The sequence below is a fragment of the Taudactylus pleione genome, unplaced genomic scaffold (assembly GCF_031769625.1).
Source record: "Taudactylus pleione unplaced genomic scaffold, aTauple2 ptg000602l, whole genome shotgun sequence".
In the NCBI taxonomy this organism is placed as follows: domain Eukaryota; kingdom Metazoa; phylum Chordata; class Amphibia; order Anura; family Myobatrachidae; genus Taudactylus; species Taudactylus pleione.
Window position 1 is genome coordinate 6261229 of NW_028285004.1, and position 25766 is coordinate 6286994.

At 43.3% G+C, this 25766-nt stretch overlaps 1 protein-coding gene across 1 annotated transcript in view; it reads left to right on the forward strand.

Annotated features, from left to right (window-relative positions):
• HMCN1 (hemicentin 1) overlaps positions 1–25766 on the forward strand; it is a 563772-nt gene that overhangs the window by 25770 nt on the left and 512236 nt on the right. Inside the window, exon 3 of the mRNA XM_088453882.1 lies at positions 19520–19590. Coding sequence (XP_088310008.1) covers positions 19520–19590 — 71 coding nt within the window. The remainder of the gene's footprint in view (positions 1–19519; positions 19591–25766) is intronic.

The window sequence follows — 25766 nt, forward strand, 5'->3', positions numbered from 1 at the left end:
TTTGACATGTATGTGATATTGTCAGAGTTTCTATTTTCCCCCCCTTCATTGAGGAAGTATATGTGTTTCTTATAAATAATCCCATTTTATAAACGATTACTGTGTCAGTGATATTCTGTACCACAGCATATATTATTTTTATTATAATTTTTTTGCTAATTTGATGGTGAGTGCTGGGAACCCCCCTCTTTTATCAGTTTTGTGCTGGTGCAAAATTCATCTTAAATTCAAAAAGTAATTTTGCAAAGTGGAAATCAGTGTGGTCCCTTCTGCACAGCATAGGTGCCATATTTTACCCCTTTATCTAGTGCAAACAACATGGAGACCCTGTAAAAGGCAAGTTTCCGCAAAGGCGTATGTGTGGACGTATCCAAATCAATTGGTGTCACAATTATGCAAACACGCCTCTACTATACTATACGCTTGCTTACACCCATTTTGCATCTCCAAGTGTAGGGAGACATAAATCTATGGTACGCATTTAGTGCATAGTTGCCAATTTCTGGCTGCCCCTCCGGGAGAGGGCAGCCAGGTCACCACAGCAGCGCGGTACAGGAGCATGATGACATTTTTGTGGATCGTGTTTTACAATGCAGAGATTACTGCCATCATAAAGCGGGGCTACGATGACGCAATTCAGCGGGAGTCGCATCATTGGCTGCCATCACTTCCCATTTACTCAGATAGTGAGCAGCACGAGACACTGCAATCTCTGGGAGACTTGAAAGCTCTTCCGGGCGGCCAAGACCAGCACCCAAGATTTGGGAGCATCCTGGCCGTTCGAGGAGTGTAGGCAAATATGATTTATTGACATACACCGGCCACTAATTGAGCTGTAAAGTACAGATGTATCCTCATACATCTAGGGGTATATTTACTAAAGTGCGGGTTTTTAGAAGTGGAGATGCTGCCCATAGCAACCAATCATATTCTAGCTATTATCTTCTAGATGGTGCTAGATAAATGTTAAGTAGAATCTGATTGGTTGCTATGGGCAACATCTCCACTTCTAAAAATCCGTCTTTAGCAAATATACCCCCAGCCTCAATAAACCATACAATGTGACTTGCCTGGCGTGAGTGAGCAGCCAGGTCCCATGCTACTCTGCTAGTGCCGGGTGCATTTTTTTGCCTGTGCTGATTAATTTGATATGCGACACTTGTATATCTGTGTGCACCTTAAGCCTTAAGCACAACGGAACTTGGAATGAATAAAACTGTGGCCGCATCTCATATATGAAATCAGAGACTCAGTCGCAGAGTTATACAAGTGTCACATGTCAATGTAATCAGCACAGTCTCCTGGTGCGTCCTTAGATGCATTTTCAGTAAAAAAGACGCCCGGCAGCAAAGATGTATAAGGACACATCTGTATGTAAATCATGTTATAAAAGTTGAAAAGACTAACTTGTGCAGCCCCTCTGTATTTTCCTATTTTTAAGACCCCTAAAGACAAGTGCAACTTCTTGTTCTAGATGTATCTGTAGGACCATTGATGCTTGCAAGTCATTTTGAAATTTACCTTTTAAAATCAATTTTCAAAGCTGAATATGCACTGTACTTACAGGTAATTACCCAGTACAATCACCAGATAATAGTAAGGGCACTGAGCACTATTTACATATGATTTTTTCATGTACTATTATTGTGACCATGTACTTGCTGCAAGTCTGACCATACGAGATCACAGCTGAGAATTTACTGAGCTCACTAGAGTGTTGGGTTAGGACAACTGTTTATATTACATCCATATTTCACTCAAGCCATTTTAAAAAGCAGATAAGTGATGTTTTATAGAAAGGGCAAAGCAGACCAGCACCTAAGGCAATGAATTGTTAAATCATTATTCAGCATCTTTGAAGTATTACTGTACAGGAAATTTAGTCTACTAAATGTAACACATTCCTGTTGATAGATTAATGTGAGAGAAATATACATTTCAGATTGGTTGTGTACAGTAGTAGATCACTGTGTAGTGAAGAGTACATAATGTTTATAAATGCTGAACTATTTACAATGTTACATGAATTGTGTGATAGTAGATGATAAAGAGGTGTTAAAGGTAATAACTGCTCATAATTTGGTGTGAAGGGTTCAGAGGTCTGAAATCAGTTTATTATGATAACTTCAAGGAAGTGTGTCTATGATTTATGGTTGGCCATAAATTATAATGGCAGGTTTAGACCTTCATACATTAAACATTATAATGACTGTGAAGTCCCAGATTTACCTCTTTCATCAGACTATGGGCACTCTCTGCAAAAGGAGTTTTCCCACAGATATGTTATAGGCCTAATTCATAGTAGGACACAGGCTGTCTGTGCATCTTTTGTTGAAGTCACATCTGTGACTTTATATCTGAATATGGACTCCTATTTGAATGATTTAGCATCTCTATAAGCAACCACTCTCAGTGACACGCCCACGGCACTCACATAAGATGCAACATCTCTGTTCTTCTGTTTAGCCACCCCCCTGTTACCTCCCAGTCATCGCCCAGGAACTCCCATACATTTTCGATACACTTCTGTGATTATGAGTTTAAATCTGTACAAACAAAAATAAGACGCATGTATGACTCAAATGCATACTCAGATGCACACCATCACTTCACTGCGTCTGACATCACCACTGCGTCCGACTCTGAATCAGAACCATAGTTCTTATTTAGGAACTTTTTTTTTGCAAATTTGTCCTGATGATTACAATTTCCTAATGTCGCATATTGTTGCAATAATAAATTATTTACCGGTGCATAGGATTACCACCTGTCTGTGATTACTCTGGACAGACCAGAAATCTGAAAATAAATCTGGAGTCTGGAACATGAGTAATCAAAAATCGGCCATATCCAAAAATATACATTAGGTGAAAATAACATTTTTTTAAACCACCCTAATGACATACAATATCTGCCCTGGCCATCCCTCTCTGCTCACTAGTAATACCTCCTGTGCTTCCGGGAAGTAACTATATTGGTGCTGGGTCACCCATTGGGGGGACATATACTGCCCCCTCAGACATAAGGGGTAGGTGAAGCATCCTCACTGCAACTGAATTTACTACAATGAAGTTACATAATATGGTGTTAAATTGAAGTATCTGGTAAACCTAAAAGAAATAGACTAAAAAGTGGTGTGTCGTAGCTGCAATCATGAAAGACTTACAGACAGACTCAATACATATAACATCAATTGAATGTTTATAGCGCTTTCTGTGAAAATGATACAGTATGTCCTGAAATGGGTTTCCCCGTCACTGCCGTTAGCGATAATTAGGTAAAGTGGTCTGACCCTATCTTTCCCTGTAAAGGATTCCGCTCCTTGTGTGGCCAACTTGCTCCATGCTCCTGCTGCTTGGTCAGCTGTCTCTGTCTGCTGCTTGCAGTGATGACAGCTCGCAGGGACCGCTTCCTTTCTGCAGCGTCCTTCTGCATTATCTGATAGCTGCCTGCCCCTCGTGAGGAGATTTCAGTCTTCGCGCTTACTGGATCGTGACGTCAGTGTGGGGTCTGAACACCAACGCGTTTCATCCCGTAGGACTTTGTCAAGGTGTCTCCATGTAGAACTTCTTCTCCTTTTATCCCTTAATTGTCTTGTTAATTGGCTGATTGATTGTACCAATCAAAGATCTATGATATATTTATGTGCAGTAGATTATAATGTAAGTACTAAAAATTTTAAAGTAAATAAATATGATAAATATGTAAAAAACACAGATTGCTAACAATAAAACACTTAAGATATGTTATCAGTAGAATGTGTCATAGTATTTCATTCATTGCTGGGCTATGTTACAATATTACTGGGTTAAGATAATAAATGGAATGATAAATTTTGTTATTTATAAACGCTATATGTATCAAATGACAAGAGCCTAGAAGGAATAGGTATAATCCATATATGGTAGTCATACTGTATCATTTTCACAGAAAGCGCTATAAACATTCAATTGATATTATATGTATTGAGCCTGTCTGTAAGTCTTTCACCATTCCTGCTACCACACACCACTGTTTAGTCTATTTCTTTTTAGGTTTACCACATACCTGAATTTAACAACATATTTATAAACAAGCGCTTCTTTAGTATACATATTATCCTCTTATTGGCCAGTTTTTCGACATTAAAAGAAGCTGCTTTTTATTGGGAGCGCATGATCTCTATCATACAATGAAGTCACAGACTGAGTTCAGAACTAAGCATCTCATCTAATCAAGAGGAACTGCTTACAGCCTACACATGCCCATAAAGCTCAATCTCGTAGTGCACTAATACTGTCAGGATCCAGCAGAATGCTCCCCAGGATAAGAGAAAGTGGACAACTTCATAAAAGCAAGTTGCAGTGGCATCACTAGGGTGTGTGGGGGGTGTGGAACACACCGGGTGTGACACCAAAATGCAGGCTCCTCCTCAGTGACTTGAAGACATTTTTTGTGCAGTACCCAGCTCCTGGTCATTGAGGAGGAGCCGACGGTGCAAGGTGAGTCTCTGGGGGCAGCCTAGCATCTCCGGGAGTGCGGGGCACAACCCCAGAGTTATAAAACTGGGGGCATGCTGTGAGGTCATACTTCCTCCATTAGGCCAAGTACCTTTCAGCATGTAGGGGGGCTATTTGGTACACCAGGTGTCATCGACCCTAGTGATGCCACTAGCAGATTGCAATGGCCAATATTTCTTGTGCTTTGGGACTTTTTACATCAATTTGGAGCACATTTCCCATAAAATCTTAGGTTTCTCATGATCACTTGTCATGAGGCTAATGTACAGCCATGGCCAAAAGTCTTGAGAATGACACAAGTATTGATTTTCACAAAGTTTTCTGCTTCAGTGTTTTTAGACCTTTTTGTCAGATGTTACTATGCTATACTAAAGTAAAATTACAAGCATTTCATAAGTGTCAAAGGCTTTTATTCACAATTACATTAAGTTTATGCAAAGGGTCAATATTTGCAGTGTTGAACCTTATTTTTCAAGACCTCTGCAATTCGCCCTGGCATGCTGTCAATCAAATTCTGGGCCACATACTGACTGATGGCCGCCCATTCTTGCCTAATCAATGCTTGGAGTTTGTCAGAATTTGTTGGTTTTTGTTTGTCCACCCGCCTCTTGAGTATTGACCACAAGTTCTCAATGAGATTATGGTCTGGGAAGTTTCCTGGCCATGGACCCAAAATTTTGATGTTTGGATCCTCGAACCATTTAGTTATCACTTTTGCCTTATGGCAAGGTGTCCCATCATGCTGAAAAAAGGATTGTTCATCACCAAACTATTCTTGGATGGTTGGGAGAAGTTGCTCTTGGAGGATGTTTTGTTACCATTCTTTATTCATGGCTGTGTTCTTAGGCAAAATTGTGAGTGAGCCCACTCCCTTGGCTGAGAAGCAACCCCACACATGAATGGTCTCAGAATGCTTTACTGTTGGCATGACACAGGACTGATGGTAGCGCTCACCTTTCCTTCTCCAGACAAGCGTTTTTCCAGATGCCCCAAACAATCTGAAAGGGGTTTCATCAAAGAAAATAACTTTACCCCAGTCCTCATCAGTCCAATCTCTGTACCTTTTGCAGAATATCAGTCTGTCCCTGATGTTTTTCCTGGAGAGTAGTGGCTCTTTTCTGCCCTTCTTGACACCAGGCCATCCTCCAAAAGTCTTTGCCTCACTGTGCGTGAAGATGCACTCACGCCTGCCTGCTGCCATTCCTGGTGCTTGGCAGGTGTGGCGTTTGATGAACGTTCTTGGGCGCCCTGAAGCCTTCTTCACAACTATTAAATCTCTCTCCTTGAAGGTCTTGATGATCCGACCGATAAAAGGTTGATTTAGGTGCAATCTTACTAGCAGCAATATCCTTGCCTGTGAAACCCTTGTTGGGCAAAGCAATGATGACTGCATGTGTTTCCTTGCAGGTAACCATGGTTAACAGAGCAAAAACAATGATTTCAAGCTCCACCCTCCTTTTAAAGCTTCCAGTCTGTTATTATAACTCAATCAGCATGACAGAGTGATCTCCAGCCTTGTCCTCGTCAAAGCACTTACCTGTGTTAATGAGAGAATCAACATGATGTCAGCTGGTCCTTTTGTTGCAGGGCTGAAATGCAGTGGAAATGTTGTTTTTGGAATTAAGTAGCTCATTCAGACCCGCTCGCTAGATGCGTTCGCTCTCTCCCAGCTTATGCAAATCCAGCGCATGCCCAGCAAGGCAGATGATCGTATGGCAAGGCATTAGCACGCCAACTATGTCTTGGCATGCAATCACTTAGTGTATGCAGACGCCCACCAGCCATTCAAGAGATGCCCACTTGCGCACATCATCTCATGGAAGTGCATGAAAACATTGATACATCGGGCACCATCGGATGCGATTGCAGCACTTGAGGTTGACTATACCCTGCCACAAGCACAGCAATCACTTCAGTGTGAAATGCCACCAAGTGACGTGTACTATGATGCTGCCTTTTAATTATTCATGCCTCTGAAATAGCATTGGAACATTCAGGCATGCCTGCGTTCGCTTCTTCACTCCCCCGTTTCTAGTGGACTGCCCCTGTCACCACCCACAAACGGCTTCTACTGTCACTCACTCTGCTGGGCTGTCTATGCACAGCGAGCAATTGCTTCCTGAGCATTCGCACTGGTTCGCGCACACGCATTGCGATGCATATGCATGCACAGATTGCAACTATCGTCCAGCTATGAGCAATCGCATCCTAGCGAGCGGGTCTAAATCAGCGCCTAAGTTCATTGTCATGGCAAAGAGGGACTTTGCAATTCATTGCAATTTATCTGATCACTCTTCATGATATTCTGGAGTATATGCAAATTGCCATCATAGAAACTGAAGCAGCAGACTTTGTAAAAATCAAATACTTGTGTCATTCTCAAACTTTTGGCCATGGCTGTGTTCTATTACCAACCCCATTACTGAGCACAATACTATCTTGATTGTGGGACTTATTTTTGCTTATTGTGGAGTGATTTTCTCCTAAACAGAAATTCTTGATCATTTTTCCATTATATTATATAGCTATATAGGTATTTAGTAATTCATGTTATTGATTTGTGAAGCCAATTAATTTGGTGTAGGACCCATTTGCACCATGGCACCCTGGGGTGCCTCGGGACACTTGCAGGGGTGCCTCAGGTTGGTGTTCCAGCACCAAATCAAATTATTTATAGTCAATGTAATGTATAAAATATGTGGACAAACAGAAGTGCAAACCTGTCCACCACCACATAACTGAACCTAGGGATGACAGGTAAGCACAATTTACTTTACTTTACTACATTTTTTCCTGAATTTCTCAATAATAAATGTTTGGCTTAGTGCCCTAACTCTAGGGCGCCGTGATTCAAAAAAGTTTGGGAACCACTGGTTTAGAGCAATAATAACCACTAAAAATGTTGGTCTATGCAAAACAGGCCGTCCCCAATGCCTCAAATGATAAATTAAAATTTTCTGAATCAAACAATTAAATTAAATTAACTTACAAATCAATCCTTTCTTCCTTACCCTGCCTTCAACTAAATGCATATCCCACCATCCTGTCTGCCACTGCAGAGCCACTCTGTTTTCTAGATGTGTCATGTTTGAAGTCGAACTGCCACATGTTTGTGCCGCCAACTGCTGTCGCTTAGCTTAGTCAGCCAGCTAGCTTGGTGCAACCTTCTAGCCTAAACTGGGTGAAAACAATATTGTGAGCTGTGAGATTGTCAAAATTGGAAACAAAGAAGGGACAGAAAAACTCTTTCTGAAGCATGCTTGAGAAAGAAAAATGTGTGTGTATTAAAACATATCTTTTATTAAATACAGTTAATAAGTATATAACAGACAAAAAGTATCTAAAATAAATCAATCAGATGTATAATATTCTCATCTGGGGGTTTAAAATAACCAAATTGGTCTATATTGTGACTAATAAAAATATATAATTATGCCACAAAAATTTGTTGTCTTTTTAATGTTTTTTTTCACTTAGACAGTTTCTGCTGGTAAATAATAAATCCATACATCCTGCAGCATAATTGGTTGCATATATCACATCAACTGTGTCAGATAAGCACCATACGTTTTTACAAACAAGCATCCAAGATGGCGTCTTAACCTCTTATATGCCGATAAATTATGTGACACTATTTATAAGTGACTGATAACCTTTTTATGTGCTTATTTCAGTCATCAGACAGCAGTAACAATATTCACTGTCTGATGTTATTGTCATAGAACCAAAAAAACTACGGAATACATATGTTCAAATCCCGGCAGCGCCAGCCCGACATGGGAGGAAATCCCGATCGTGAGAAAGGTAAGTATTATCTAATCTATCCCCTAACCCTACTTTAGGGTGCCTAACCGTAACCTCCCCCCTGTGCCTAACCCTAATCCCCCCTAATCCCCCTCTAAGTGCCTAAACCTAACCCCACCTTTCCCCGCCATCTAAACCTAAGTCCCCCGGGGGGGTGCCTAACCCTAAATTCCCCCGGGGGTGCCTATCCCTAACCCTCCCTCCCCCTAGCCTAAACCTAACCTCCGGGGGGGTGCCTATCCCTAAGTCCCCCCCCGGAACCCTAAACCTAACGCGGCTGTCCACGCTCGGCGCCCGGCATCCCTTCGATCGGGATGCCAGGCACCAGTCTCCCGGCGTAGGTTAATTAACCCTCGCTGGGATTCTGTAGTGGAGATGCCGGCGGTCAGCATAGCGACCGCCGGCATCATAAATGCATACCAAAACAACTATTGGTGTGCAAAAGGATACATAATAACAGGCAATTATCCATTGTTGAACACAGATAATGTGTAGTAAGGGGAAAGCACAATGATAATCCTTTATCATCCGCATACTGGAAATAAAATCACTATTAAGTTTCCGCTGACATGTTCTAGTGCTTTTGTGGTGTACTTAATTAAGTGACCCTGTGGTCTGTGTTATGTGGGAAAAACTATCAGACCATTTAAAGAATGTATGGCACTGCATCGGTCTGCTATACGGGGAGCACTTAATAATAAGGACGTGGATCAACCGGTTGCACACCACTTTGTGGCAGCTAAACATAGTTTAGCCATGTTAAAATATATTATCATCGATCAGGTACCAGAAGACCCTCGAGGAGGATATAGAGGAAAAAAACTGCTACAATTGGAAACACAATGGCTTTTTAGACTTGATACTATCTATCCGAGAGGTTCGAATGAACACCTGACATACTCTGCCTTCTTCTAGGTTTCTAGGCGGAGAATATGCACGATTAGTGCAGTAATTATTTATATTTAGTTTAGATCTGTTTAAAAGTATTTTCTATCTTTCTATATAATTAGGATATTTATTCATATATGTGATAAGGCTTTGATTTGACTATATATAGCTGAGACCTCACATAATATGTTAATGTGGATTATGCATCTGTTATATTTACATACAGTTATATATGTAGTCAGATTTCTGCTCCAGTGTCTGCTTGTTAATTATAAATGTTGGTGTTTGTATACTGTATCCAGGCAGCGGTTAACTGGGTTACTGATGCTGGGGAGAGTTGCGCCTCCATGGGTGACTTCTGGTTGTGACGCGCCTGGGGGCGTGCCACTGTCTGGTGCCGGGGCCTAGCGTGCGCGCTGCATGGATTAAGTTTGGGATATACTATTTAGATGAGTGCTGTTTTTATTATGTGTTGTTATATTTCTACCTGAAGATGAATTAAACTCTGAAACGTTGAAGGCATGATTTAGCTTCTGAGCATTTTTTCTTTGTGAGAAGTCCGTTTGAGTGCCGCTTGTCTCCCGATATATATATATATATATATTGTGACACAGTTAGGTTAGGGGGTCCCTCTCCTGGGTAGAGGACTCCTTCCTTTCACACACAGCAGCTGGGAAACAGTACGCCAGACTGGATGCAAGTACAAGCTGGTCGGCGCCAGTCTTTATTGTGCAATGTCAGAAATAACACAAAGAAAACAAACGTAAATCCTAGCCCTGTCGGGGCACTAACTTCACAGGTAGTTCCCTCACTACCAGAACCTGGCAGGGCCTAATGCCCTCACCAGCAACAAAAGCACAGCACAACACTTACAGTTAGGTTTTCAAGTGTCTCTGAGCAAACTCCCTGTCTGCTCTCCCAGGTGAGACAATCAGCCCTCAACACACTAGGCTTATATTGGCCACTCTCAGGTGGAAACCCTAACAACCTGTTACCAGGCTGCGAGAACCAAAACCTGGAGTGGCCGTGGGTGGAGCCCTCCCTCTCCTCTCACCCACAACCCCCAGGTCCCAAACCGGCTTTTCAAAAAACCGAAACTCAAGCCTGCTACACTGCAGACTTTCTCCTGGGGGTTTAAAACACATAATGACAGGAATCTGGGACAAATGTACCTGCCACAGACCACTTTACCAGTGATCCTATCACATATCCCCCCCCTTTGTTTCGACCGATGGGGCGGAACAACTGAAGCCCCCAAACAATGAACGCGTGACAACGCGTCTGCTTTAAACAAAAGGCCCCCTGGCCTGTGTTCCACCGAAAATTTTAAAGTTTGTAACGCCCACTTTATGGCCAACGCCTCCTTCTCCACTGTGGCACCGGGTAGGCATCGAATTTTGAAACACTCTTCAACTTTCGGAAGTCATTGCAGAAACGCACACTCCCGTCGGGCTTTGGAATCAACACAATGGGACTTGACCATTCACTATGTGATACTTCAATAACCCCTAACTCTAGCATATTTTTAATTTCTTTCGACACCGATGCTCTTGGTGCTTCTGGTAACCTATAGGGCTTTAGATTAACTTTAACCCCTGGGTCAGTGATGATGTCATGTTTAATGACCGAGGTTTTCCCAGGTACGTCAGAGAACAGCACCCTATTTCTAACCAGAAACTCCTTGACCTCTCGTTGTTGAATTGCCGACAGGGTTTTTGCCACTGTCACTTCGGGAACTAAGGGCCCTGGACTTACTGGAGGGGCTCGGACGGCCGACAGTACCGTTCTATCTTTCCAGGGCTTTAACAGATTTATATGGTATATCTGTTCCGGCTTTCTTTTCCCCGGCTGGTAAACTTTGTAATTGACCTGTCCCACTCTTTCTAAGATTTCAAAGGGCCCTTGCCATTTAGCCAAAAGTTTATTTTCCACAGTGGGAACCAACACTAACACTCTGTCCCCAGGAGCAAAGCTGCGTAACCGAGCATTGCGGTTGTATACCCTCTGCTGTGCCTGTTGAGCCTGTTTCAGGTGCTCTCTCACTATCGGCACCTCTATAATAGGCAATGGAACTAGTGGTCCCTTAAAACGTGGTCTGGGAGCATGATACTGACACTCAGGGCAGGATAAATCCTGACACATTGCCATGTGGGGATAGGACAAAGGACTATCAGGATCTACGGGTTTACCATCAACTACCTTTACATTCTTCCTGGCTTTTACCAAAGTAGGGTCTTTCAACTGCTCCACGGCAAAGACCTCTCTTCTGACCTCTAAATCAGGCAGACGATCAACTGGCCCAACAACACGTCCCACCTGGGGGAGGCACATCAGTTGGCGGGCCACCGCCACGCTCCGCATTCTCTAGTTCGCCAATCATAGTAGAAAAAGGGGATAACTCTGACTCAGAAGAAACTCCCTCCTCCACTATATCGACAACCTTCTCAAGTGGACCGGGGTTGTTCACTTCTGGAACAAAACGGCTTTCCCACAATTTCCAGAAGTGAGCAAAGTCTCTCCCCAATATTGCATTGTACATCAGACCAGGCACCAAACCCACAGAAACTATAGCAGAGCCACATGGTGTCTCGATGTTCACCTCGGCAGTAACATAATATCGATTATCCCCATGTATGCAGGTCACATCAACAGTTTTCCCCTTATGCCTCAAGGGGTTCACCAGCTCAGCTTTTATAAGTGTCACCAAGCTACCAGAGTCTAACAGTGCCTCTACTCGGTTGCCATCTACAGTGAGTACACACATGTGCTTATCAGTCTCAGCCTGCCGGTCAGCCGTACAGGCTGTCTGTGCAAAGAAAGACCCCCTGCGGTAGACATGAGCAGTATCACATTGCATAGGTTCAGTTGTAAGTGAACAATTAGCGGAAATATGGCCGAAGTCGCCACACCGGAAACACTGAATCATATTAATGTCTAGTCGTTTACGGGGCAAGAACCTTCCTGGCCTGGCAGGCCTGTCTCCAGGTTCTACACCCTCAGTCTTAGGTACATCCCACCGCCCAGCACCCTTCTCCCCTGGAACAGTCTTACCAGTGTCTGTGGGAGTTCGCCGGTGCGCCATCGGGGCTTGGTGGGGCAGCTCCTCAGCTGCCACGTACCTCTCCACCAGCTCGACCAACTGGTCCACGGACTTAGGGTCTGCATGGCTCACCCACTTGCGCAGAGTCGCAGGTAACGATCGCAGGTACCGGTCCATCACGACCCTTTTCACGATCTGTGGTCCCGTCAGCATCTCGGGCTGTAGCCATTTTGAGGACAGATGGACGAGGTCATGCATCTGTGAACGTGGAGGCTTGTCCATATGGAACTCCCAGCAGTGGACCCGTTGGGCACGAACAAAGGTGGTGACTCCCAAGTGAGTTAGGATCTCCTGTTTTAGTTTTTTATAGTCCTTGGCATCAGCCAGGCATAAGTCGAAATAGGCCTTTTGTGGCTCCTCAGACAAAAAAGGTGCCACCAGACTTGCCCACTGCTCCTGGGGCCAACTCTCCCTTTCGGCCGTTCTTTCAAATGCGGCGAGATAGGCCTCCACATCATCGCCCGAAGTAATCTTTTGGAGGAAGTGACTGGCTCGTACGGAGTGAGTGGTGGTGGGAGGACCAGTAGTAACATCTCTGGGCCGGGCGACCCGGTGCTGTACCACCTCTCTTATAGCCTGGCTATTTTCCGCGATGGCGACCTGTTGTTGCCTCTGGGCTGTCTCCAAGGCCAACAGTTGCACCCTAGTGGATTCCTGCTGAGCCCTGGTAGATTCCTGCTGAAGTTGGTTCGTCTCCTGCTAAAGTTTGTTCGTCTCCTGCTGAGCTCCTGTAGCTTGGAGCAAGGCCTTAATAATTTCCTCCATTTTGTTCTGGGGTGTAGGTTGGAAGCTGAACCTTGCCTCTCTGAGCATTGGCTGATGCCTCCTCTATGGGACTTCAAGGACACAGTGTTATTTCCACACTCTCAAATTGGGTGTCTGTCCCTTTAATTTTTAAACAGAAAGTTTTCCTCTCGCTGCAACTTCAGTGTGTGTGGGTGCCCGCATTCTCCACCATATTGTGACACAGTTAGGTTAGGGGGTCCCTCTCCTGGGTAGAGGACTCCTTCCTTTCACACACAGCAGCTGGGAAACAGTACGCCAGACTGGATGCAAGTCGGCGCCAGTCTTTATTGTGCAATGTCAGAAATAACACAAAGAAAACATAAACGTAAATCCCTGCCCTGTCGGGGCACTACCTTCACAAGGTAGTTCCCTCACTACCAGAACCTGGCAGGGCCTAATGCCCTCACCAGCAACAAAAGCACAGCACAACACTTACAGTTAGGTTTTCAAGTGTCTCTGAGCAAACTCCCTGTCTGCTCTCCCAGGTGAGACAATCAGCCCTCAACACACTAGGCTTACATTGACCACTCTCAGGTGGAAACCCTAACAACCTGTTACCAGGCTGCGAGAACCAAAACCTGGAGTGGCCGTGGGTGGAGCCCTCCCTCTCCTCTCATCCACAACCCCCAGGTCCCAAACCGGCTTTTCAAAAAACCGAAACTCAAGCCTGCTACACTTCAGACTTTCTCTTGGGGGTTTAAAACACATAATGACAGGAATCTGGGACAAATGTACCTGCCACAGACCACTTTACCAGTGATCCTATCACAATATATATATATATATATATTATATATATCACATCAATTGTATCTAAGGATACTGAATTAAAACCTCTATGCGCTCCTGTCTATACCTTCGAAAGCCTGCCTATACCTTCTGATATTGACGCTATTTGCATACGCAGTCATACAGTGAAATAAAGACTTTAGACCTTGAACATGTGTTTCCAAAGCACAAAGTATTATTCAAGTAAAGTACAGTCAGTTACACGCTGTGATCTAAGGCCCTCATTCAGAGCCGTACGCTCTGAGCAGAGCGCACGCTCTGAATGAGGGCCGCCCTCCATAATTATGGAGCGTCCTCCTGGACGCTCGTATAGCTGTGGGTCACCACCCACAGCCTATACGAGCGTGCAGTTTGATGGCCGCGATGGTCTTGACCATCGCCACTGCGAGCCGGAGCCTGCGGTTGAGTTTTTCAACCGCAAGGCCCGGAGTGATTTTGGCTCTATCAGAGCCAAAATCACTCCCACTGACATCACTAGTGATGTCAGTGGGCCGGCTTCTGATGGTAGGCGTTCCCTTGGGAACGCCCCCGTCAGGGAGGCACGCCCCCGGCACGCCCACCAAAGGGGGCGTGCTGTCAATCAACATCGACAGCACGCCCCCTTTGATCAGACACAACGAGCGAAGGAAAGTCCTTCGCTCGTCGCGTCTGGCGCATGCGCACGATGGAGCTCCCGCCGTCGTGCACATGCGCAGTGCACAACATCGACCCACTTGCGAGCGGACAGCCGCTTGCGAGTGGGTCTGAATCAGGCCCTAAGTACAATTTAGCGCAAAGAAATTCTAAAGACCCAAGATACAGTTATACATATGCACGCGCTCTGGACCAGATACCGGCATCAGCAAGAAACCACCGTCACTCAGCAATCAGCAAGAAGACTGAAAACTGGGGTCAGAACACACATATTTATTCCCCTACAGAAATAGACTACACAATAGAGAGGTTTGTTGCAATCCCATTGGTACCCCATCACGGTGCTTCTGTTACAGGGCATTTAACAGGTTGATTCAAATGGACACAGACCAGCCTCCGACAGCTGGTTATCTCTGTTTTCCCGCCTCATGCAAATCTAGGTTGTTGGTTTTACAAAGTACATTTTGGTGCTTTAACTTTCTACGGTCCATAAGTTGAGAATGCATGTTGCGATCTTCACACCGATGATACCGGAAAGCTGTTGAGAAAGTGCAGATCAGTATAACTCCAAACACGGCTTACTTATCACGTATTAAACCTTAGATGCAGTAAACAGTTATTTCTTTACACGCTGGCATTGTGGATGAATCATGTAATAATAACCCTTTTGCGCTACGGAACTATTGCTTTAAGTGTATATATATAAGGGAGAACGACACTAAATAGCGTTGTGCGTCTGGGGTTCTGTGGGGTACTTAGCGAGCAGCACTAAGCTGGAAAGGTATCTCTGAGTGTATGGGACTAAGTCGGTATTGGTTGTGTAGTGATCGTTAAAAAGCTGAATGTGCTAATAATTAGCTATTTTGCATTGTGCACTGTTTAACATCGTGTGTGTGCTAATGTGAATGCAGGGAAAACACCACTAATTTGCTACTATTTTGCACTGTTCATTATTTAAGTTCATGGTGATTTTAATGTGTTGGAAAGTCATTTTTATGTATGTTAAACACCGTCGGTATGTGTTTGGGGAAGATTGTTAAAAAGCTGGCCGTGCTACTTATTAGCAATTTAGCGTTGTGTTTTGTGTACTATGTGGATTTGACAAATTGCTATTTATTAGTAATTTAGCGTTGTGTTTTGTGTACTATGTGGTTTTGACAAATTGCTATTTGTTAGCAATTTAGCGTTGTGTTTTGTGTACTATGTAGTTTGGACAAAATGGCGCTGTGTGACCTATTTCTAAGATGGAGTCTTGTCGCCATTCGCAAGATGGCGTCGTGCAGATACTTATTTTTAAGATGGAGTCTGGTTGCCATTCGCAAGATGGTATTGCTCCAAGCTAATTTTACACTGATTCTGTCTCAGCCACTAAACCAGCTTCGACATATCAGTTAAGCTTTCCAGTGCTGAAGGCTCTAGGGCGCACAACCAACATTTTCCCAAGGGATATAACATATATACTGTTGGTTTGATAACATTACTTTGTCTTACATGCTATAAAACTCAGTGCAGAGTCACCTCTTGTCTATGTATAGGTGGTTAAAATTGATCGGAAATTAATGTTACTGAGGTTACTGAGGTTAATAATATCACAGGAACAAATGCAAACCCAATTTATGTGATTTTAGCTGTTTTTATAGTGTTTTGAACAAAATACAGATTCAAAATCGAAATCAAAACCAAAACACGTGACGGTGATTTTGGCAAAACCAAAACACGATGATGAATTGGAACCAAAACAGAGGGATCGGTGCTCATTGTAACCAGCAGCAGGTTACAGTTTTTAGAGGGACATACTAATATAAATAGCATACCTCCCAACTTTTGTCATCTTCAATGCGGGACATTGCCCGCACCGAAATTGGGAAGAGCCTTGGTTAAAGGGGCAGAGCCTTGAACACCCCCTTCCCTGCTCACGCCACTGTAGGGGCATGCCCAGCACTCTCCAAGATGCTGGGCTGTCCCCAGGCTCCCTCTACACTGTAAGTAGATGCTGTGCGAATTTCCAGAAGAAAAAGGGGAGAAACCAATAACTGGCTACAGCTTAAAAATCACCTAAGATCACACCCCTTCACCTAACTGGTTAAAATCCCAATTCATTATTTTCTAAATAAATTCTTAAAGGAGCAAAAACAGTCTTAAATGGGCCTTGCTTGAATAGCACCTAGGGATTTAATTATACTCACAGCCAGAACCCTGGCTTATGCTTTAATTCTTTGCACAATATTCAGCAGTTCATATAGTGGATGAGCAGCCCAGCACACTTTTGAATGCATCTTCAGAATCTGGAATTCATGTAAACTTAGAAGATTTGTACTGTATGTTTATGGGTTGGCTTTGAGCAGATCAATTAAATAATATCAATGTAATAAATGTTTTCTGAAGTACTAGGTAGTTTATTATGACAGAAATGTTCTTAGTGTAAATTAAGATTCCATGATTTGATAAGAAATAGGCTGTATCATTAAAAAACAAACCGGGTATCACAGTTCCAATGGCTTCCTGCGGTTGCTACCCATGAGGTTGCCCTATGCCAAACTTTTTGAATCACGGTGCCCTAGAGTATCAGTATTGTTTTCACGTCACCCCTAAGCCAAAAGTTTGTTGCTGAAAAATTCAGAAAAAATTTAGTAAAGTAGTAAAGTGAACTAAATTGTACTTACCTGTCATCCTTAGGCTCAGTTATGTGGTGGTGGACAAGTTTGCGATTCTGTTTGTCCACATATTTACATTACTTTAACCATAAATTATTTGATTTGGTGCTGGACCACCAACCTGAGGCACCCCTGCAAGTGTCCTGAGGCACCCCAGGGTGCCACGGGGTACAGTTTGGGAACCACTGCCCTATGCTAAGAGGAGAATCACTTTGCTGATTATCAACTAAAAATGAAATGTGCCTCTATTTTCACCTAGCTGTAAGTTTTTCTGTATTGGCCGTGTTTAGTGTGGCAGGGTGCACATTTACAGGATATTTCTGCTTCACTTAAATTGACTATTACACTGGCAATATGTAATGATACTGCAAGTTCTTAAAAACTTACATAGAAATTAAACTCATCTCAATTTAGAAGTTTTGTTTGTAGAAACTGAGGGATATCTGATCATAATGACAGAAGACTAGACCCAAGGAACAGTGGGAGTAATAGTTTCATGGCTCAATATTTTGTTATATAATTTAGTTGGATTAATCAGAGAGATATAAAGTACAGTGAATACAGGCAAAAAAAAGGTAAGAACTTCCCACCAGTCACTCTTGCCAAATATCTAATGGATTTATTTTGGACAAAAAAAATTCCTACTATTCCCAATCATTTATCTGGCACATGTAGCATTAATGGTAAACTTAGATATAGAATGATAGAAGATGCTGGTGTATAATTTATCATAGGGAAATATACGGTATACTTTCTACATTTTTAATACAGACAGTCCACTTTATAATTTGTGTTTCTTCTCTCTGAATGAAAAAATGTAACCAATGTGCCTGGTGCCTGAACATACATTTGCAAGGTACTGATACACTATGGGTTAACGGAGAGCATTGCAGTATTTACTTTCTATGTCTACAAATTCCTCTTCCATTTCCTGCGTGCTAATGATCTATGTGGATTTTACTGACTGGTTTACATTTCGTGGAGTCCGGAAATGCAAGAGATTTTTTTATGAAAATAAGCAAATTATACATTTGAAAACAATTTGGGAATCTTATGTTTCATTTAGAAGAAAACAATAGGGGGTTTTATATCAATTTGCTTTGGCTTGTCTTGGGACTGGAGTTGGGAACCACTGCTGTAGGCTAAAGGCAGTTTTCAAACACAGATTGCAAATTTCTCAGCAATCCATTTTGTCCATCATAGAAGACCTATGCAAGCTCAGATGCATAACAGATGGAAGATTATATCTCACCTAATATCACCCATTTTCTACCTAACCCTATCCCACAGACCGCCTCATTCACTTTCTTCCAGTTCCTTGTCTCATGTTTCCCTCTTTCGTACCCCCACCTTCCTTCACTCCCAGGAGCGTCTTAGGAGAGGAGGGGGCCCGTGTGCACTCCCTCTGTGGGGCCTCCTCCTCTCTCCCCCCGGTGGCCAGCAGCCGACTGACACGGTTAGCCAGCCACCGGAACCTTAGTAGACTCTGGGCACTAGAGTGTGCCTGGAGTCTACTGCGCATGCACAGAACACCGGAAAAATGGCCGCGGCGGCCATTTTCCGGAGTTCTGAGCAGCGCAGACACCCAACGTGAGACCATGGACAGGTAAGTCTAAAATAATATGGGTGCAGGGTGTGCGGTGCGGGGCCTCCCTGGACCCAGGGGGCCCGTGTGCCCCGCACACACTGCACATATTAAAGACACGCCACTGTTCACTCCTACATCCAAACTTCCCTCACTTTCTCTGTCACCTTCCCTCTCTCTCTCCCACCACCATTCACTTTATCTCTCAGACTCTCTCCCCCATTTGTATTTCTCTCATACTAGGCAAAAGAATAAGTAGCGGCAACATCTGTGTGCTTGACAGTGGCAGCCATTTTCTTACAGAACTGCTGCCTTCTGAAAATAAATGCTACAGTATTTACCAGGAGAAGGTCTGCTACAACAGTATAGCCATTGCTCTACAGCACACAGATGTAGTCTTTCATATACTGTATTTGGTTGGTGTGGTATACCTACCAATTGGATATATGTTACATTCCTGAACAACTTATTTACTGGATAATCTATTTGATCGTTGAAAATATTTATAAATATTATTAATAAAATAACAAAAAAATAAATAAAATAATTCCTGTAATTTTGTGTTTTCCAGATGTATAATTAGCATCTAAAATATATTGAAAATGTGTTTATTTATATGATTTAGAAAATGACAAATGATTCTCTTATGACATGTTGTGTAAAAAGATGAATCATTTTAATCATGTTTTGTGATATATATAAACCCACAATGTGTTAAGAACCTGAAAGTTAAAAAGTCATTATCCATAAAATTACATTTCACTGCTTAATTCTGTTCTAGAAATTGGTCCTGTCACAATCACAACAGATCCAGAGAAATTTCAGAATGAACTTAAAGAACTTTATGTACAGGTTAGTAAAATTAAAATATGAAAACCTCATGCCCCAAATTTGTTCCAGAATGGTGTCATTTGGGAGTGTCCTCCGGTTAGAAAAGAGTTGTATTTATAAGAACGCAATCACTACCCCGATGACAGGTTTAGGTGATGGGGCAACACTCTTCCTTACCATGCACTAATTTCAGCACTGAATTGCTAAGGTGTGACAGGAGAGAAGGTAGAGAGTTGTTATTAACATTACACATTCCTCATAGTACCATGTTTAACCCCCTGTGTGTCTTTTCTGTTCATTACATGCTTCCACCTCTTCTTAGGTTTATGTGTGACAAGTGGACATGACTTAGTTAATGATACTATACAATTTCACGTTTATAGAATAAAGATAATGTTGTAATTTTTACATTGTTATAAAGGAATTGTTTATAAAGAAATCAGCACATATACTGTATTGGAGAGGGAAAATGCCCTGTACAAAGTGAATGTATTTAAAAATATGTATTATCTTAGGATAGAATAGTAAAAGAAACGTCCCAAATAAATTTTGAGCTATTACTCAGCAATAAAATGTAAGTTGTACGGAACTAATGAGGTATGCCGATGCCACCAGTCACAATGGGGGATTTGTTATGCCTTCCTCATGATCAATGCAATTACAGCTTATGAAGGAGTGAACTCAATTGACCTGTATTTTGATATAACCTTACACACTAAACCAATAAGTGAAATAGGAAAGCACTGCTGTTATGTGAAAAAAACTGGTGCCACACATCTGAATTTGAAGATGATATTGTACACTATAAGATGATTTTCACTCAGTGCTGTGTCTTCTCTTCATACTTATCCAATAGGGGGGAAAATAAGCCCCAAAAACACATGCAAACAATACATACAAAATACAATAGTGTAATATATCCAACAAAAATGATATATAAATTCCACCACTGATGTTTCTAGTAGGTATAGTGATGTGAAAGAGTCCTCCATTTGCAAAATATGGTAATTAAAGCTTCACAAGAATAGTAAGATTAAATGCCCTTATTCAGTGGCGTCACTAGGGTTGGTGACACCCAGTGCAACAAATAGACCTCCTGACCATCCGCAAGGGAGAGTGGTATCGCAGGATATGCCCTGTTTCATCACTTTGTGGGCGTGCCGCTCAGCACTTCCAGAGATGTCATGCTGTCCCCAGAGACTCTCCCTACATTCCTGGCTCCTCCACAGTGACCGGGAGCCTGGCAAGGTACAATAATATCAGGGTGCAGTGTCTGGCTCCTGGTCACTGAGGAGGAGGCGGCGTTTTGGTGTCACCTCTTTGGAGGGTGATACCTGGTGCGGTCCGCACCCACCTAGTGATGCCACTGCCCTTATTTGAGTGTATTTTGAATTACAGACATATCACTTAAACTTTGTTGATCCACAAATCAAAAAATTTTCATATCTGTCAGGATCCAGTCTGGGATCGGCATTTACTCACCGCTGGACTGGTGTCTTTAGGCTCCGAGGCGTTCAGACATCAGTGGCAGTGGTGAGTTATGGCTGAGGATTCTCCTCGGGGTGCGATTGGACTTCAATGCGAGCGTCCAGACTCCTGTGTTAGCAGACATGGGCGCAGCCATGTTGGTTCATCTCACCTGACTAGTCTCCTCCAATGGCAGTCTCCCAGCTGATCTTGTGATCAAATGACCAGCTGCCTGGGGGTATTTAGGACTGACTCCTGCTACTTGTTCAACTTCATCGCTGCATGACTGCACGAACTGTAGTCATTCCCTGTGACAACCATATCCTGTTCCAGTGGCCGAATTACTTACTCGGTGTTCCTGGCCTCCTGTGTTCTTTCTGTGACCTCCTTGTATCTAGTCCCTCTGTTCTGTACTAATCCATCCCTGTATGTCTCAAGTTGCACCTTTGTGCATTCAGGGCCTGATTCAGACCCGCTTGCGAGCGCTGAGCCCAATGGTCGCAATGGTCTTAACCATCACGACCATCTTCCTGGCCGCTCGCTATAGCTGTGGGTGGTCACCCACAGCTATATGTGCGGCCAGGAGGCCGCTCTAAAAATTCAATAGGCGGGCACTGATTCAGAGCGTGCGCTCTGAAAGAGCGTCCGGCTCTGAATCAGGCCCTCAGTCCCTGTGTTCTGTACTACCTCCAAATTCATCCTGTGGTGTGTCCAGTTGCATCTCTGTGTACCTTCCCGTAGTCATCTGCTAGTGCGTCCGGAGCCGCACCGTAGTGTATAAAATACACATCTTTGTGTACAATTTCCAAGTCACCTGCCAGTGCGTCCAGAGCCGCACCTTTGTGTATAAAATACACATCCTTTTGTACAAATTTCCAAGCCAGCTGCCAGTGTGTCCGGAGCCGCACCTTTGTGTATAAAATACACACCCCTGTGTACAAGTTTCCACGTCACCTGCCAGTGTGTCCGGACACGCACTTTAGTGTACAAAATACACATCCTTGTGTACAATTTCCAAGTCACCTGCCAGTGCCTCCGGAGCCGCACCTTAGTGTACAAAATACACATCCTTGTGTACCGTATCCCTGTGCTTCAGTGTAAGTCCTGTCTACACCTCCAGTACGTTTTAACCAGCACCCCAGTGTACTCAGTCCCTGTGTCTCAGCTCAGGCCATTCCCTTGTGCTACTTCCAGTGTTGCCCTTTGTAGTTGTTTTCTGTATTTTATTCCTAGTCTTCCATCTCTCTCAGGTACCTGTCCAGAGGGCTGCGACCTGCTCACTTGGTGCGGCGAAAACCATATCCCAATTGGAGGGGTCACTGGAGAAAACCACCAGTTGGGTTAGACTCCGCGCCTCTAGACAGGTCTCACCAAACCTGGGTTTGACCGCAATTGGAAGACAGTCTGTCTCCCCTGTCATATCCACACCACTATCCTAAACCCCCCCCGGTTCTTAACCTCATCAGAGGTAGTTCCATATGGTTGTGACCATATCACTCAGCATATGTACAGTATATATATATATTTATATATACATATGCTGGGATATACAAACACTAAGGGTCTGATTCAGAGGTGGATGCAGCTGCAGCCTCTGGTACGTATGTTAGCAGAGTGTTGGCAGTGATGATATGCAAATGCCCCTCTTGTGTACTAGCATGTGTCAGAATGTGTAAACCCTGTGATGCCCACTTTCACTGTTTGTGCACGGTGTGACAACGCCGGTATTTCTGAACATTCCACCATTGGTGCACCATTATGTGCATCAGTGACAATTGCAAATGCCAGATGCAGTGTCTCTGTATGAACTCTGGCTAAACGTGGCCTCTGGGGCTACAGCTCTGCATCTGAGAACACAGCTGCTTCACTGATACGCCCACGACACCCTAATATTACGCCCATGAGACTGTCATTTTTTTGCATTTGCTTCAGGCCACCTCCCAGTCACCTAAATGAAAACAACTGCGCAAAACAATAAGCAGCCTGTAGGTGACATAACCTTCTGAGGTCTTTCCAAAACCTCCAAAACGTAAATTAGGATAGACCTGCCATGTGTATTTATAAGAAAAGCTATGATATAATCACATTCCTTCTCTGGTAAAGATGAGTAATGAGTTATCCTCCATAAATCTCCTTCACATATTGGATCCTGCAGGGGATGTCATCCAAGACAAGCAAACAATCCTCTCATTTAATAGGAACCTCCTCCGTACTTTACACTGGTCTCCTTATGCACTTTTTCATAGACATGTCAGTGTGAGAAAAAATGGAAAAGGAGGAAAATAGTGTAATTCTATTTTAATGAAAAGATGACATAGATACATAAAACCATAATGATGGAAGCACATAAATGGGGATATATCCGAGTATGGTAGAAATGATAACAATTACCGGCAGCTTTTAGAACTATTGGTAACCTCCCAGTCACCGCCCAGGAATGCCCGTGATTTTGACTTGCCATTTCTGATACCAGCGGCAATGTACACAACAGCTAGTGGTGTATCTATAATGGGTGCAGGGTGTGGGGTGCACACTCACTCATGGGTCCTGGGGGCCGATGCCGCACAATGTGCACCCATGAGATTATCTGTACCTCCTGTAAGTGCTCTAGATGGTGCCATCTCTCTATAATGTATTCAGAAAGATGGCACCGACACAGCAGACAGCTAACACTCAGGCACTGTAACAAACAGAGGGCCTAATTCAGACCCGCTCACGAGCGCTGAGCGCTCGCAAGCGGGTCGATGGTGCCCTAGTGCACATGCGCACGACGGAGGGAGCTCCGTCGTGCGCATGCGCGAGGCCCATATAGCAACAGCCAGGCTGTCGCTCTGGGCCTCGCACCAAAGGGGGTGTGCTGCTGATGTTGAGTGACAGCACGCCCCCTTTGGTGGGCGTGCCGAGGGTGTGGCTGCCAGACGGAGGCGTTCCCATGGGAACACCTACAGTCTTGGTCCAGCCCCACTGACATCACTAGTGATGTCAGTGGGAGTGCTTTTGGCTCTGATAGAGCCAAAATCACTCCAGGGCTTGCAATCACTGAGACCCTACCGCAGGGTCTCGTCGCAAGCCCGATGGTCGCGATGGTCTTGACCATCGCGACCATCATCATGGACGCTCGCATAAGCTGTGGGTGGTAACCCACAGCTATGCGAGCGTCCAGGAGGACGCTCCAAAAAAAAAAATGCCCTGATTCAGAGCAGGCGCTCGTTCAGAGCGTCCGGCTCTGAATCAGGCCCAGAATCTTTGCTATCTACTGCGCATGCACCGTCTTTCCGAATATCGACAAAAAGATGGCAGTGCCAAGATACTTACAGAGGAATCTTTCATGAGGTTGCTGGCACAGATATGTGGTGACCCCACTGCATAATGAAGGTGCCCACTGCAAATGTGTCCCTTAATCAGTTAAAAGGCCCCTAGCAAGAGCGCATTTGTGCACACACCTAGGTTAATGCATGCGCTGTAGGGGTTTTCAAAATGTTTCACGCATGCGCAGTTACAAATAGTTTTTCAACTGGGCAAACATCTGCATTAGATGCGGGTAGTGCAGATAGTGTACACCTCTGACTCAGGTCCTAAGTGTCAACATAGAAAGACTTTGGAAAAGAGACACCTTTAAAATTAAATGTACATGTATACACATTAAGGATCTGTGGATAAACAAAGTGTAAGTGATATACTGGTGAGTAAAATCAAGTAAAGGACTCTTTCACATCACTATAGCTATTGGAGGCACCAGTGATGGAATTTATATATACTGTAGTTTTTGTTGGACATATTACACTACTTTTGTTTGCTGGTATATTTTGTCTTTTTTGCCCTATATTGGAGAATTTTAAAGTAGGGATACTACACTGAGTGAAAAATACTGTACAAAACTATGTAACTGTAATATCTCACTTCTACCATCCATGTCAAAAGAAGTTTAACCTGACCACTCCCTACACATAGTAAGTCTGCAGACCCTCACCCCTGCAATCACTAGATTCTTACACGTGACTCTGTGTAACTAGAATTTGTATTAGAAAATGTATTTTTTGCATTCCCCCTTCTGAAAATAATCACTTGTTTTGTAATATTTGCATTTACGCCTGTTTTTCTTTGATCTCTTTTGAGCTATGATTTAAGCAATTGAACATTGTATCACGTTATATTCACTATCCACTCTTGCTGGATACACTGTTTTCTTTGTCTTGGAATAACTAAATTTTACCCCTGTATTTATTTGATGCTTGCTAAGAGCTTATTATTGGAACATTGGGTATTTTGAATTGTATTGATTTTGGATTAGTCTTTGAGACTATGCAATCTCTAACCCGAAACAATTGGCACTGACCTAAAATTCAACCTTGAATCTGTTGATCCTATAACTCTCCTTTGTTTTGTGTGTAATTACCATCAAACACTTTATAAGCCAAGAGCTCCATTTGTAACAATTACCTATTTTAAGGATTTAATGCAAATTTATGCAACATCATTTTCAAATATTTTGCACAAGTCCATATACGGACTACAGTGCTGATAAAAAAAGGGTACAGACTACCATGACTTAGGCAGCCATACATATTTAGGACATCAGTTCCCTGATCACAATGCAACTTGGCTATAATAGCGAACTCTGGGCCTGATTAAGAGATTTATGCAAAGCCAATATTTTCACAGATTACCAATTAGTTTACAACTACGTTCATATAGCAGAATCATCTGCAAAGTGAGTGACAGGTAGTCAG